Below are 16,892 nucleotides of genomic sequence, written 5' to 3' on the forward strand. Positions count from 1 at the left end.
CCCACCGTGAAGCATGGAGGAAGAGGTGTGATGTGTGGGCTTGCTTTGCTGGTGACGCTGTCTGTGATTTATTTAGAATTCAAGGCACAAAAAACCAGCGTGGCTACTACAGCATTCTGCAGCGATTCGCCATCCCATCTGGTTTGCGCTTAGTGGGACTATCATTTGTTTTAAAACAGGACAATGACCCAGAACACAACTCCAGGCTGTGTAAGGGCTATTTGACCAAGAAGGAGAGGAATGGAGTGCTGCATCAGATGACCTGGTCTCCACAATCACCCGACCTCAACCCAATTGAGATGGTTTGGGATGAGTTGGACCGCAGAGTGAAGGAAAAGCAGCCAAGTGCTCAGCATATGTGGGAACTCCTTCAAGACTTGAAAAAGCAATCCAGGTGAAACTGGTTGAGAGAATGCCAAGAGTGTGCAAAGCTGTCATCAATGCAAATGGTGGCTACTTTGAAGAATCTCAAATATATTGTGATTTGTTTAACATCCTTTTGGTTACATTCCATATGTGTTATTTCATAGTTTTGATGTCTTCACTTTTATTCTACAATGTAAAAAATAAGAAAAACCCTTGAATGAGTAGGTGTGTCCAAACATTTGACTGGTACTGTATATTTATATCTCCTGCGATTGCATAGAATGTTTCCAATCCTTTATACTCTACATGTTTTATGTTATGTGTCTTGTGTAGCAATCCGTCACCACACATGAAGTTCCCTCTCATGAAATACAAGTTGAATTTAATTGACTGTACTTTTTTATTTTTTTTGGCATTGTGTGTGGTGTGTGTGTGTGTGTGTGTGTGTGTGTGTGTGTGTGTGTGTGTGTGTTTCTGCTTGTTTCTCCTCTGGTAGACAACAACCAGCCAGGCCATCTTCCGCCTGCAATCCGGAGTGTGCCAGCTCTTTAGAGACACCCTGACCAACAAGGGCTTTGTGGAGATCCAGACCCCCAAAATCATATCAGGTACCAGCACTGAGCTCATATAAAGCAGCGCAGGCTCGACTCTGACTATCTGGTCATTTGTGCTCTTTGATGAGCTGACTCTCAATTGCACTTCACAAGCGTGAGCACATAGACAATGTGTGACCATGTGTCACATTTTGTAGCCATAGAAATATGTAACACAACAGTGTTGTTTACTACAGTACTTGTTACCACAACCCCAAATGTGATAGTTTTTTTAACTGAGCTGTGGTGAAAACAAGTGTTGCTTTCACTTCCTCATCTTCGGTAGGAGCCAATGGCATTCAACCCAGCCTGGCATTGACGTATTTAAAATTGCCGCTTTTTTTTCGGTGAGAGCAGCTGCGGATCAACAGTGTGCGCTAATCTAAAAACCGCATTCACCTCTGCCAACACCCATCACACGTACCCTGCACAAAATGTTCTCTGTGACCACCCTTCTGTAAAGGTAAACACATCAGACAATCTACTATGTGACGCGACCGTTTAACACGTGCGTAAATAAGTTAATGGCGCTGTTAGGAAATGGTGTCATCACATAGACGACTTGAAAAAAGGCTGTTCGCTACAGACGATTTTTGGGCCATGTGTTCCTTCTCTCCTGGGATAGTTGACTAAAAGGTGTTTTTCTCCTCTCTAGCTGCCAGTGAGGGTGGGGCGAACGTCTTCACTGTGTCCTACTTCAAAACCAGCGCCTACCTGGCCCAGTCTCCCCAGCTCTACAAGCAGATGTGTATCTGTGCTGACTTTGACAAGGTGTTCTGTGTGGGACCAGGTAAGGCAGCACCTTGTGAAGAACCAATGGTCTAGCGGGAATGCTACTAGCCAGGCACGTGTACGCTACTCGCCACCGGAGACCGGGGTTCAATCCCTGTGTCCACCCTTACTTATGTGTTCCCTCTGGTCTGTCTCCCCCTTTGTTTCCAACTGTCTGGATAAAGTAAAAAATATATAATATTAATCTATATATATAATACCCCATCTCTAAGCCGTTCACCTATCTCCCCTGTATCCAATAATGGGAATTAATTTGGACTATTGGGTTGAATACATCAGTCACTCTAGTTATGTAGTCAACAAACAAACAGTGGCTTGCACAATATTAAACCTGGGCAGATAACTGCAAACACAACACATTTTTACACATAGACGGTGTTGTGATAGGGCTCATGTTGAGCAATAGGAAACATAATGTATATGATTGGCTTGTGCTTGGTTACACAATGTCTCTTTGTGAGGTAGGTCAACACGGCCATCACCTGGCCGGATCCACATGTAACCAGAGGAGTATTGACCTCCCCCCCGCAGTCTCACATGTCTAGGCTGTGTCCCAAATGGTGCCCTATTCCCTGGTCAAAAGTAGTGCACTATAAAGGGAATAGGGTGCCTCCTAGTTTATCTCTGGGGTGATGGATCTAATCCTCATACTGAAACACTACGTCGCTGATACTGACTGAAGATGTTCTCCGTTCCAGTGTTCAGAGCAGAAGACTCCAACACCCATCGTCATCTGACAGAGTTTGTGGGCCTGGATATTGAGTTGGCGTTCAACTACCACTACCATGAAGTGATCGAGTCCATCACCGACACCATGGTTCAGATCTTCAAAGGACTCCGAGACAAGTAAGCTGGGATTCACTTTGAACCCATATTTGCAAACAAAGTGAATTAGTATGGTTTAAACTTTCGATGGCCTATTTCAGGGCTGTAACTGAGCAAGTGGATGAGCCCCATATAAAGTAAATGTGTGCCTCCACCGCCATCTCCTGGTATGAAAGGGCATTGCATCTGTGCTGAGGGAGCAGGTGGTATTTGGGTAATCTCTCGTGGACATACTACTTAACCACAACGGGATGCGTGAGATAACGAGCAGCTTTCAATTTGGCGCTTTGGACAAATCCCGATTTCGCAGGTGTTAGCTTCTGTTGAATTTTGGAAGGGGAGGGGATATTTGGCTCATCGACTTGCCAGTAATTTACAAAGAGAGAGGGTGGAGCGCTTCGTTCCAGTTCCGATCCTCATTCGATCTCTTCTCTTAACACGTATGGACCCAGAACCTAATCGAGTATCTGACCAATTATGCAAGACTTTAGTTCTGGGTTAACCAAGATTAGTATTTCAGTGACCCAGTTCTGTGTGTTTTAAGGGAAGGTTTTCCTTTTAACAATAGAGGCACTTATCAACTTCTACTGTCCTCCAAGTGTTGCTGAATTACCTTTTTCACGTGTGTGTGTGTGTGTGTGTGGGCCAGGTTCCAGACAGAGATCCAGACGGTGGGGAAGCAGTACCCCAGCGAGCCATTCAAGTTCCTGGAGCCCACTCTTAGGCTGGAGTACTCGGAAGGCGTGGCCATGCTCCGGGAAGCCGGGGTGGAGATGGGAGACGAGGAGGACCTCAGGTCAGTAGCAGGTCAACATAAGACATTAAAAGGGGTCGGCAAGTAGCATAGCGGTTAAGCGCATTGGGCCAGTAACCAAATGGTTGCTGGTTCGAATCCCAGAGCCGACTAGGTGAAAAATCTGACAATGTGCCCTTAAGCAAGGCACTTAACCCTAATTGCTCCTGTAAATCGCTCTGGATAAGAGCATCTGCTTCATGACTAAAACGTGAAAAATAAAAACATGTAAAGAGCAAATTAAAGACTTTCTTTTTTTTCTCTACTGAAAATAACATTATTTTTTTTAAACGTTTTCCATAGCACTCCCAATGAGAAGTTGCTTGGTCGTCTGGTGAAAGAAAAGGCATGTTACGTTCAGTTTCTTTATCAACCGATTTTATATTATTCTAGATGGTACGTGCTGAGCATTTTAGGCTGCAAAGCAGACTAACTCATCTCTTTATCGCCTTTCTGTTAGTATGACACTGACTTCTACGTGCTGGACAAGTACCCCCTGGCAGTGAGGCCCTTCTACACCATGCCTGACCCCAACGACAAAGTATGCAAGTCACTAAACACAGGCATACACACACCACACTTCACCAGGTTGATCATGACACCATTGTGGCAGGACGTTGGCAGTGTTATACCAGAGGTGTAACTGACTTGACTGATGTTGCCTCCTCAGAAATACTCCAACTCCTACGACATGTTCATGAGAGGAGAGGAGATCCTCTCCGGCGCTCAGAGGATCCACGATGCCCAGCTGCTCACTGAGAGGGCCATGCACCACAACATTGGTAATTAAACAACACTGCCTTGTTATTCAGGGCAGCCATATTGGTCAATCAGTAACTCAAGCTTCTTTTCTTCTCTTAAGCGATTGCTAGAGAATCTGCATATTATTACTATGTTACGAATACACTGGTGGCTGGTGCTAATATGTCAAGTGGTGATGCTAGTATCAAATATTACAATGATTTGTGTTGCTGCAGACCTGGAGAAGATCAAGTCCTACATTGACTCCTTCCGATACGGAGCTCCCCCACATGGAGGTGGTGGCATTGGTAAGAAATAAAATACTGATTCTGAACCTTGGCCCGTACCCTCTCAATCTAATCTAAATATACTAATTGTAAATATACTCCATATGAAAGACATTGTAAATATATTCAATAAGAAATCCATTGTACATCTATTCTAAATATACTCATTGTAAATATACTCAGCATGAAAGATGTTGTCAAGGTATTCTAAATATACTCATTGTAAGTGCACTGTAATGCTGACATGTGAGTTGTTTCCCTCAGGACTTGAGAGAGTCTGCATGCTCTACCTGGGTCTTCACAACGTCCGCCAGACCTCCATGTTCCCCCGTGATCCCAAACGCCTGACCCCCTGAGCGGCCATCGATCGCCACTGGACACAGATGCAGGACATGGGGAAACCACATTTAATCTCCAACACACCAGACAGAGGAGACATTAGTGGCACAACACTGAAGTGCCACTGTGATTAACACGAGAATAATAGATAATCAAGCCAGGCAACTACGATTACCAGTATTCAGTTATAGAAAATGACACGGGAAGAAATAGATCCATAATATAAGGGATAAATAATTTGAAGACATTATAGAAGTGGAATATGATTTAGAGATGTAATAACTAAGGCTTAGCTCGAGTGCCTGTCTGTTTCTGCTGTCTTGCCAACTGCTTATGGACTTGTCATGCCGTGTTTGGCTTGACGATGATAATGGAGTAGGCAAAAGTACAAACAGTTTCCAGGCTTCCCTAGGCTCACCAATGGGGAAAATAAACCTGTGTTTTATGTCTAACACTTTTCTATAGGGTTTATCAACTTTGATACCAGTCTTTGTCAGAGTACAGAGGTATGACTAATAAATAGTCTTGGTCTGGTGACATAATTTTTAATTATTGCAGATGTTTTTAAAGTAATTGCAAGGGGGAAAAAGAATAAAAGAACTTCCAAAAGCTTATTTCGCTTTCCGTCTTTGCTCTCTTATTTCAAAAAGACAATCCTTAGTTTCGGGGGGCATACATCTGTATTGGGTTACTGGAGCCCCTCGGATATATGATATCTCAATCGCTCAAGGAGGAGCCACTAACCAGGTCATTGAAAACAATGGGGGGAAACAACCCCTATCATATTCTACACGTTCTTTGCTATGGGTAATGTGCTAAGGAGCTTGCTTTGTTCATCACTATAAGCCCTGTCACTTGAGAAACATTCATGTAGAAGTCTTTTGATTACCTTTCAGGAGGAATGCTGTCATGTTTGAAACATATTTCAGGGTTTGTTACATTTTGAAATTGGTGGACATGATGTGCTTTTTGTAAGGAAAAGGACCATAGTGAACTGGCACCTGAAAGGAATAGTGTATGAAATCAACTCAATGGAAGGACTCATTCTCAGTAGGCTCATAATTGGAAAAGTTCACACGCTAATAATCTGTAGAAGAGAACATGCCTTTTTCATTACTTCCCATCTCTATGCCATCCTGATTCAGTTGGGTTGAAAAAGTCCATGCAATAATTGCTTTCTCACACAAAAACTGCATGACAAACAGAACCTTCTGAGATATCATTGTCTTTAATTATTGGTTCTGATAATCAGAAATGTATATCAAGAAAAGTTAACTTTTCTACAGTTATCACATTTCCAATTGAGGAAAATGGAAGCGACGTTAGAATATACTGTAATTTGTTTTATAAACTGGGTGGTTCGAGCCCTGATTGGCTGACGGACATGGTGTATGCTAAAACATATTTTTACTGCTCTAATTACGTCGGTAACAAGTTTATAATAGAAATAAGGCACCTTGGTGGTTTATGATATATGGCCAACATACCACAGCTAAGGGCTCTGTCCAGGCACTCTGCGTTGCGTCACGCTAAGAACAGCCCTTAGCCGTGGTATATTGGCCATATACCACACCCCCTCTGGCCTTGTTGTTTAACTATAACACCACCAATGGATGCATACAAAGACAGTTTATTGTAGCCATTTTGACAATTAATTATGTTTTACATTCTTACAGTTTAAGGAAAAAGGCAACATAAGGACAAGAAATGTATTTTAAACATATGTAGGTCAAATCAAATGCAATTCAGACAATCATGTATGCATATTGCATTCATAACTTACCAAATCATCACATAACCAACATCCATTCTGGGAATAAGTAAATATATTATAAATATATAACAATCTTAATTGAAAGTTTGCAGCACTCTCATAGGGTTATGTTAATATAATTAAAAGACCAAAAAATAAGTATCATTTCCTGTCCTGTATGAGCAGCAACAGTTTGAGGTGAAAAAATAAAATATAAGTAGGATCTATCCACACTAGGTCATATGTCATCCTCCTGCCTTTAATCTGTGGAAGCCCCAACTAGTTGCAGGAGGAAAATGAAGATCTGGACAATGTCAACATAAAGTGAAAGTGCTCCAAAAACATACTCCTCTGGGCTGATGGAAAGCTTGCGGTTTCCGATAAGAAGCTGGGTGTTGTACGCTAAAAACTACAAAATAAAAATGGTTAATTTCATACATACAGGTTGGTTCAAGAGAAATTAAGAAAGTCACCATTCTAGTCCCTTTGATATACTGAGTCTTTTCAAGAAAAAACAAACTCACCAGGGTGTAAACGACAGCTCCAATTGCAGCATAGAGCATATGAAGCCATGGGACCTGTGAGTGGAAGAAAACACAGGACATTTTGTATGTATAGGCCTTCATTTCTCAGATTTGTGCAAATAGAGACAAAGTGCATTAAAATGTGAAAGATGCATGCATATTACTATTAAAGCAGTTCAACTTTTGACCAAACTGAGGCACTTACATATTTAAAGGATAGTACGATGGCTGTGATGATCCCAGTAACCAAGACTACGATGGCAAGAATACTGAAAAGTCCCCCACAAGATGTAAAATCCACCTGTCATAAGCATAGACATACAGTTGAAGTCAGAAGTTTACACACACCTTAGCCAAATACATTTAAACTCAGTTCTTCACAATTCCTGACATTTAATCCTAGTAAATATTCCCTGTCTTAGGTCAGTTAGGATCACCACTTTATTATAAGAATGTGAAATGTCAGAATGATAGTAGAGTGATTTATTTCAGCTTTTATTTATTTTGTCACATTCCCAGTGGATCAGAAGTTTACATACACTCAATTAGTATTTGGTAGCATTGCCTTTAAATTGTTTAACTTGGGTCAAACGTTTCAGGTAGCCACAATAAGTTTGGTGAATTTTGGCCCATTCCTCCTGACAGAGCTGGTGTAACTGAATCCGGTTTGTAGGCCTCCTTGCTCGCACACGCTTTTTCAGTTCTTCCCACAAGTTTTCTATAGGATTGAGGTCAGGGCTTTGTAATGGCCACTCCAATACCTTGACTTTGTTGTCCTTAAGCCATTTTGCCACAACTTTGGAAGTATGCTTGGGGTCATTGTCCATTTGGAAGACCCATTTGCGACCAAGCTTTAACTTCCTGACTGATGTCTTGAGATGTTGCTTCAATATATCCACATGATTTTTCTCCCTCATGATGCCATCTATTTTGTGAAGTGCACCAATCCCTCCTGCAGCAAAGCACCCCCACGACATGATGCTGCCACCCCCCGTGCTTCACGGTTGGGATGGTGTTCTTTGGCTTGCAAGCCTCCCCCTTTTTCCTCCAAACATAACAATGGTCATTATGACCAAATAGTTCTATTTTTGTTTCATCAGACCAGAGGAAATTGCTCTAAGAAGTACGATCTTTGTCCCCATGTGCAGTTGCAAACTGTAGTCTGGCTTTTTTATGGCGATTTTGGAGCAGTGGCTTCTTCCTTGCTGAGCAGCCTTTCAGTTTGTCGATATAGGACTCGTTTTACTGTGGATATAGATACTTTGTACCTGTTTCCTCCAGCATCTTCACAAGGTCCTTTGCTGTTGTTCTGGGATTGATTTGCACTTTTCACACCAAAGTATGTTCATCTGTAGGAGACAGAACGCGTCTCCTTCCTGAGCGGTATGGCGGCTGCGTGGTCCCATGGTGTTTATACTTGTGTACTATTGTTTGTACAGATGAACGCGGTACCTTCAGGTGTTTGGAATTGCTCCCAAGGATGAATCAGACTTGTGGACGTCTACAATTTTTTCTGAGGTCTTGGCTGATTTCTTTTGATTTTCCCATGATGTCAAGCAAAGAGGCACTGAGTTTGAAGGTAGGCCTTGAAATACATCCACAGGTACACCTCCAATGATGTCAATAAGCCTATCAGAAGCTTCTAAAGCCATGACATTTCCTGGAATCCAAGCTGTTTAAAAGGCACAGTCAACTTCTGACCCACTGGAATTGTGATACAGTGAATAATAAGTGAAATAATCTGTCTGTAAACAATTGTTGGAAAAATTACTTGTGTCATGCACAAAGGCGATGTCCTAACCGACTTGCCAAAACTAGTTTGTTAACAAGAAATTTGTGGAGTGGTTGAAAAACGAGTTTTAATGACTCCAACATAAGTGTATGTAAACTTCCGACTTCAACTGTACATGTTCTTCACAACATTGGTCAAACGACAATAATTAAGGTACACAAATGACCCAATAGTTGGAATGTTTCATAGGATGGCACATGAATGGGCATTTTTTAAATGTTATTTAAGTAGGCAAGTCAGTTAAGAACAAATTCTTATTTACAATGACAGCCTACCAGGGAACAGTGGGTTAACTGCCAGATCTTTACCTTGTCAGCTTGGAGATTCGATCCAGCAACCTTTCGGTTACCGGCCCAACGCTCTAACCACTAGGCTACCTGCCGCCCGAATAACCTCATATGAAAGGTCTACAAAAATTACCAACCATGGAATGTGCACAGTAAACCCAGGGAATCAATGTATGCTATTTATTTAGACAATCGATTACATAATTAGGAATTGCACAAGATCTTACCCAAAATGCCATGAATATTTAAAAGACAGTCGCCCATTGTAATCCTAGACAAAAGAGTCATTTGACACTGACAACAAAGACACTCTCACAAGCTAGATTCTGAAGAGGCAGTTTTTTATACACGTACCTTAGTTTGAAAGCAGAAGATGGTGACAATTATGCACACTATTGCTGTTATTCCAATGGTCAGAAACACTGCTTTTGTGTCATAGTAACTGCAAGAAATGCAAAGTAGATTGAGTCACAAAACAAACATTACTACTTCACCTTACATTAGTATTTCTAGTAGTATTATGTAAAAGAAAAGAAAAAAATATATGAAAATTCTATAACAAACCTTGATATTGTTCCTGTCATGTAGGACATGGCCAGTGTCTATAATATGACATATAAAACAATACAATCATAACATATCTATACTGTAATGTAAAGTCAGCAAAAAAAGAAACGTCCTCTCACTGTCAACTGCGTTTATTTTCAGAAAACTGAACACGTGCAAATATTTGTATGAACAAAAGATTCAACAACTGATACATAAACTGAACAAGTTCCACAGACATGTGACTAACAGAAATGGAATAATGTGTCCCTGAACAAAGAAGGGTCAAAATCAAAAGTAACAGTCAGTATCTGGTGTGGCCACCAGCTGCATTAAGTACTGCAGTGCATCTCCTCCTCATGGACTGCACCAGATTTGCCAGTTCTTGCTGTGAGATGTTACCCCACTCTTCCACCAAGGCACCTGCAAGTTCCCAGACATTTCTGGGGGGAATGGCCCTAGCCCTCACCCTCCGATCCAACAGGTCCCAGAAGTGCTCAATGGGATTGAGATCCGGGCTCTTCGCTGGCCATGGCAGAACACTGACATTCCTGTCTTGCAGGAAATCATGCACAGAACGAGCAGTATGGCTGGTGGCATTGTCATGCTGGAGGGTCATGTCAGGATGAGCCTGCAGGAAGGGTACCACATGAGGGAGGAGGATGTCTTCCCTGTAACGCACAGCGTTGAGATTGCCTGCAATGACAACAAACTCAGTCCGATGATGCTGTGACACACCGCCCCAGACCATGACGGACCCTCCACCTCCAAATCAATCCCGGTCCAGAGTACAGGCCTCGGTGTAACGCTCATTCCTTCGACGATAAACACGAATCCGACCATCAACCCTGGTGAGACAAAACTGCGACTCGTCAGTGAAGAACACTTTTTGCCAGTCCTGTCTGGTCCACCAACAGTGGGTTTGTGCCCATAGGCAACGTTGTTGCCGATGATGTCTGGTAAGGACCTGCCTTACAACAGGCCTACAAGCCCTCAGTCCAGCCTCTCTCAGCCTTTTGCAGACAGTCTGAGCACAGATGGAGGGATTGAGCAATCCCGGTGTAACTCGGACAGTTGTTGTTGCCAAGCTGTACCTGTCCTGCAGGTGTGATGTTCAGATGTACCGATCCTGTGTAGGTGTTGCTGTGGTCTGCCACTGCGAGGACGATCAGCTGTCCGTCCTGTCTCCCTGTAGCGAAGTCTTAGGTATCTCACAGTACGGACATTGCAATTTATTGCCCTGGCCACATCTGCAGTCCTCATGCCTAAGACACGTTCACGCAGATGAGCAGGGACCCTGGGCATCTTTCTTTTTTGATGTTTTTCAGAGTCAGTAGAAAGGCCTCTTTAGTATCCTAAGTTTTCATAACTGTAACCTTAATTGCCTACCGTCTTTAAGCTGTTAGTGTCTTAACGACCGTTCCACAGGTGCATGTTCATTAATTGTTTATGGTTCATTGAACAAGCATGGGAAACAGTGTTTAAACCCTTTATAATGAAGATCTGTGAAGTTATTTGGATTTTTACGAATTATCTGTGAAAGATAGGGTCCTGAAAAAGGGGCATTTCTTTTTTTGCTGAGTTTAGTTCCATTATGTGTTAATACATGATATAGAGATTATTTTTTGCAAGCATTACTTACAAAAATGGCCAGCAGCACAAAGTTCCAAGGAAAGCGTCTCCTAAACAAAGATTATTAAGATCAAAAGATAAATATCATTATCTGATGTTTAACGGTGTATTGTTGTATCATAAAGAGGGCATGGATAATCTTACCTTGGCCCTTTGCAGCAGACAAGAATGCAGTAAGTGACAAAATAAACAGCGCTGGAAGAAAAACATGCCATTTGTATGATAGGTCAAAAATATTGCTCATGTTTTATTATAATATATAATTCAGAAATAATAAATGAGTAATACATGTAGTAAGGAACCTTAATGGAATATGAAGTACTTACAATGATGTCCAATACACGGCTGGGTTCCTAATGACAAACGCACGTACTTCCTCACTGTAAAATAGATCAAATGCTAAAACGTTAGCATTACACAAACAGAAAACTAAAACAGAAAAGAGCTCACATTGATATTACATGGTATGACAGAGATAATACAATGTTACACTGTTGACACTTACACAAATGTAAACACAGCCACAATTGATACAGTGACGATGAGCTGAGCAGCCAATATTAAGTACACCTGTTCCAACACAAAAAAAAGGTGAATTCTGTCATGATCACAGCCAGTATAAGCAGACTGAGTGATTAGGAACTCGATGTGTAAAAGGTATAAGATCTCATACTTTTCGGATGAATGCATGTCGAACAGAAATGCTTTCCCATGCTGTAGAATATGCAAATTCATCGTCTTCCACTGCATTAAAGAAATACATGAAGTCAATAATGACCAAGTAAAACTATTTTGACAAACTTCAGATATTAACAGTATATCTTTTTTATATTCTGTTACATAATAAGTAATATATTATACTGTACAGTCAATAGCTCCAGAACCTGGGTTGGAGGTGGGCATTCCTAGAGGAATGGAATAAGGCATCCCAGATGGAGGGTAGCCCAGAGGGTACCCTGCTTGTCCTGGGTATTGTGCTGAGGACTGAGCAGGGTATGGTCCATATGCTGGTGGGGGCTGTGGGTAGTTCCCATGCCGGGGCCTGGGGCCATGTAGTGCATCTTCATAGGCTGGAGGGAAATCCGACTTTGACATTATGACATGCGATATGGGCACCTTATAAGACAAGAGGGGGTAAGAGGGAAACATTATGCCACGTTCAAAACAACTGCGAACTTTCTCTGACTTCAGTGCGTTCAAGACAACTAGGGGGGAAAAAGAGCTCAGACCAAGGGTGGAAATCCCGGGGGGGACACGACCCCCCCCATCCTGGGAAAAATATGATTTGTCCCCCCCAATATATCACTGAAACATAACTATGTAATTTAAATAATATTAATAATAAGCAATGAAAGCAATTGTGCTGATTATAGACACTTAATAGCGCGTTTTTAAGTTTCAAAAGATTGCGACCCCCCCTCCCTTTGCCTCACAATGGTTTGATCCACTGCCAGTTCCTTAGTTGGCAAGGTAACAGAGGGGTCGTGTCTACTGTCTGAAAGGCACTCAATGAACGTAACTGACGTAAGGTTAATCCAGTCAATCGCGCACACACACTAGCTGAATATGCAGAGCTAGCACGCAAATATTAACTATTAAGCTAGCTAGTACCTATTCCATTTATGTGGCGTCGTCAAAGATGGAATCTTTGCTATCGTCCATTTATTCCAAGATCAGCATGCAGATGATGTAAGTTAGTGCTTCAAAGTCCCTGTGTTAGCGATAAACTGAAGTCCAAACTGAACAGAACTACACTCTCTTCTACCATTGTCTTAAATATATTTAATGGTCTTGTTGCAAAAGCTAAATTGTCGCAAGGGAACTTTTATTTCTTTCTTTTATTTCACCTTTATTTAACCCGGGTAGCAAAGATTATAGCAAACACCACTGAAACTGAATTGGTGCTCGCTAGCTTTGCAAATTCAGCTATTGTTGGAAGCCAGCCAATATGAAACAAACTATTAAAATTACATAAGGTTGCAGCATATGTTGTGTAAATGGTGAACTCATACAGCTGTCAACTCTTGTCATTTTAATCCGTTTCACATTTGCTAGCTACCTTTTAGATCGAAGCCCAAATAGAATGATAGAAGATGATAGAAGCCCATCTCCTACTGTAAATAACCTACACACTGTGTGTGTGTGTGTAGCCAGCCAGCCAGCCAGGTAGAAAAATGGTAGAAAAATAAAAGACGGACATCAGAGTATTTTTCAATACACCAAAACGCATAGTAAGAACCCTAGTAGCCTAATATCTCAAAGACTAGTTGATAAAATGTTCATACGAAAGAAATGAAATTCTAATGGAAATGTTTCACAATGATGTCATTAGGCAGAGCAGGCAACAGATGGCACACAGACAGCAGAGTTGGGGACAGATATGCAGGGACAGACTGGCAGAGACAGGGAGTCTCAGGTAAGTTTGTTGAGTCTTTGTTTGGCAACATTATGAAAGGTTCTCCATTTTTTGGACTTGTAAAATAGGAACATAATTGGAAAATGCCATGGATACCCCCACTCTCAACTTAAACTGGTGACTGAACTAAGATTTGTTAAAGGCAATGGTATTGCTGTTGTGATTAGTTGTGTAGTTTTGGGTACCGGTAGTTAGGAGTATGGCAAACACCTTATTTCTTTGGTTCCTCAATATACATTTACCATATTACAATGTAGGCTATGTGTTACAGCACTACTTTTGGTGTCCCCCTCAGGAACTGCTCTTGAGAAAATTTCATGTAATTGTCCCCTCCAAAGTTGATATCAGATTTTCGCCCCTGGCTCAGACTGGGAAAAATCGTTTTGAACGGTGGTGATCCGACTCGGAAAGATTTGACCTTGTTTTTTTTCAGAGTTCACAGTTGTCTTGAAAGCACCATTAGACCATGCCAATGACATCACCATTTTTCGTCCCACAACGCTATATATCCATTTTCGGAAATGTTGGTCAATTAGCTTTAGTTGTTTAAATAAATAATGAAAGCGATGTGTGTTTTCTCACTATCTAATCATGACATGACGTTCAATGACATATAGCCTATGTGCTGTATTTGTTAAGAATCTATCACTTGATGGGTTCATTTCTCAGAGACCAATAATCATGTTTTTTTTGCTAAACGCTATATGTCCGCCTCACTCAGAGAAATAGGTAGTAGCCTCCTGCTAGATTTTGCACAGTCCAATGTAACAAATAACGACTTTTTTTAAATAAAGAACTGTACAGGTGATACATTTGTGACATCAATATTAAAAAAATATGTTTTGAATATTGTATACAGTAATATCTGTATGTAAAACATTTACATTTGAGCCAATTAGCAGATGCTCTCCCAGAGCGACGAACAGTAAGTGCATTCATCTTAAGATAGCTAGGTAAAACAACCACACATCACAGTCCAATGTACAGGATAAGAACATTCCATTCCAGCTAAACTATGGATAGGCCTATATTGTGCAAAAAACACATGTTCATACACATCTAAAATGTATGAATGAAAAATCTGAAAACAGTAATATTTTACATACACATGAAGGTACCCATAAGCAATAATTTCTGATGAAAAAAACACAAATGTTACATTTTTCGGGATATTGCGTTTTGGAAATACACTAAGACTAGCAGGGTATTTAAGGTTTAACATATACAGTCTCAGTAACTTCAGATAGGGACTCCTGCATGATTCAGATGACATGTTTGATGTTAATGATGACATCACATTTACCACAAATACCCAGCAGACCACACTGTCTGGCTTGACAAGCCTTCTAGCATCAACTGCATAAAGGCGTATAACAACATAATAATCGTACAAAATGTGAGTACAAAATAGCCATCCAGATTGTTATAACAAAGTCTGAATTCAATGTCATGTCACGTAGTTTCGACGAAAACTTAGCAAAAACATAAAGACGCATGTATACTCACCAAGTGGATTCTGATGAGATATCGATCTGCTATGTAAAACACCTAACGGTTAAATGGTTTGATCATTTAGCTTGGTCAAGTCTGGGACACTGTTCCTGTGTCGCCTACATTACACGGAGTTGTAATGAGATCTTTACCCAACATGCCCCCTGCGGATGCATTCTAAATTTGTAAGAAAAAAAGTGTGTTTTGTTCCAAATTAACAATTATTTAAGTTTTAAGGCCTGTCATTAAAACCATTATTTATTCACATTTATTAAGACATTATTTTGAGGTCATTACCTGGAGAAATGATTTTAATACCTATCCGAATAACGCAGGATTACTAGATACATTCCAATAGGCACGACCAAATAGCAACATTTCCGCTGAAGTTACACTGTAACAATGTGTCAACAATGTTTCATAGTTCGATACAATATTAGTTACATGTCATACTAGTAGGCGTCACTAGGTGTCGCTGTTTGGAAACTAAGTGCGACACAGGCCCAATTCCCTTCCCTAGTTCCTACTCTCATGTTTATATATTTGAAAGGAAAACAACGTACACATCATGGCCAAAGTTCCACTATCTTCTATTAACTGGTAGTCTTGTAAACATCACAATATGTATTGCATCCAAATCGTTTCAGATACTTGCTGCAGAATGTGGAAATAACAATAGTGACCGAAAAGTGATTGGGCCCATAATCACCCAACACCGCTAGTCTCCAAAACCAGACCCGAAGCGTTTTAAAATTGTGGGAACGCGGATGTCTAGACTAGAGATCTTTGTGTTTAGTTGTCAGTTTCTTTACTTGTTTGTAGCCTCTTGACTTGTCGTGTGTAAACTGTATGTGTTATCAATATTAAATTAATATAACTGACTAGAAACTCCATTCAGACTTGGCTATATGGTTCGCAATGACATGGACAACACATGAAAACGCCTATAAGGACACGCCTGACGCCTAACCCGATATTTCAGAATGTATAGGTTAGGGTTATGTTTAAGGGTTTGGTTAAGGTAAGGGTCCGTTTTAGGTTTTTGCTAGTCGGTTTAAGCGCCAGCTGTGTCCTAATGGTGCTTTCAAGGCAACTGGGAAAAACGGGGTCAAATCATGACGTCAGTGATTTTCAGGTCAGAGCTCTATAAAGAGTTCCGGACTTGAATTCAGAGTTTGATAACCGTTGAGAAGATTTTTCCCAGTCGGAGCTCGTTTTTTTTCCCCCGAGTTCCCAGTTGTCGTGAACGCACTGAATTTGGAAGTCAGAGTTTCTCAGTTCCGAGCTCCCCGTTGTTGTGAACGCGGCAATAGTCTCTCCCACAACACACTGGAGGAGGAGGAGGAGGACAAATGTAGGCTACACGTGTGTCGTGAACAACATTAGCGTGAGCAGCAATAGTGGAATCGGCGGTCTTCTTCAAAATAAAAGTCCCAAATTGAAACCACCTCAAACGGATACAAATAGTGAAAACATCCCACAATTGGACTAGATAATGCTGAACACGGTTTGAATGGTGTTATATACATTCAACAAAATATAATTATTAGTTAATTTGATAACAAACAACAAAAAATCTGTTTCAAACTGTATTTAAATATTGTATTCTTCGTTTTTATTAAAATGTTTGACATTCAATTGCATTGTTAGAAGCTAGTGGCATAAGAATTTCACTGTGCCGCTATAATACTTGCTAAACTGTGTGCGTGACCAAT

The 16,892-nt window shown here is 40.9% G+C and overlaps 2 protein-coding genes across 2 annotated transcripts in view; one reads left to right on the forward strand and one right to left on the reverse strand.

Annotated features, from left to right (window-relative positions):
* The window catches only part of dars1 (aspartyl-tRNA synthetase 1), a 35,414-nt gene extending 30,064 nt beyond the window's left edge, over positions 1-5,350 (forward strand). The window contains 9 exon segments of the mRNA NM_001140539.1: positions 863-974; positions 1,615-1,749; positions 2,450-2,597; positions 3,226-3,372; positions 3,673-3,715; positions 3,830-3,910; positions 4,040-4,151; positions 4,347-4,418; positions 4,662-5,350. Of these exon segments, the coding sequence (NP_001134011.1) occupies positions 863-974; positions 1,615-1,749; positions 2,450-2,597; positions 3,226-3,372; positions 3,673-3,715; positions 3,830-3,910; positions 4,040-4,151; positions 4,347-4,418; positions 4,662-4,753 (942 nt within the window). The 3' untranslated portion in view covers positions 4,754-5,350.
* Positions 5,351-6,351: 1,001 nt separating this feature from the next.
* Positions 6,352-15,231, reverse strand: tmbi1 (Transmembrane BAX inhibitor motif-containing protein 1). The gene is given in 12 exon segments (NM_001141406.1): positions 6,352-6,898; positions 7,014-7,067; positions 7,219-7,314; positions 9,447-9,534; positions 9,657-9,694; positions 11,281-11,320; positions 11,415-11,465; positions 11,597-11,650; positions 11,776-11,840; positions 11,944-12,014; positions 12,155-12,386; positions 15,193-15,231. Coding segments are annotated over 11 exon segments (918 nt in total). The 5' UTR covers positions 12,366-12,386; positions 15,193-15,231; the 3' UTR covers positions 6,352-6,748.
* Between the last annotated feature and the right edge of the window lie 1,661 nt (positions 15,232-16,892).

This window comes from Salmo salar, chromosome 25 (assembly GCF_965601325.2).
Source record: "Salmo salar chromosome 25, fSalSal1, whole genome shotgun sequence".
Taxonomy (NCBI): domain Eukaryota; kingdom Metazoa; phylum Chordata; class Actinopteri; order Salmoniformes; family Salmonidae; genus Salmo; species Salmo salar.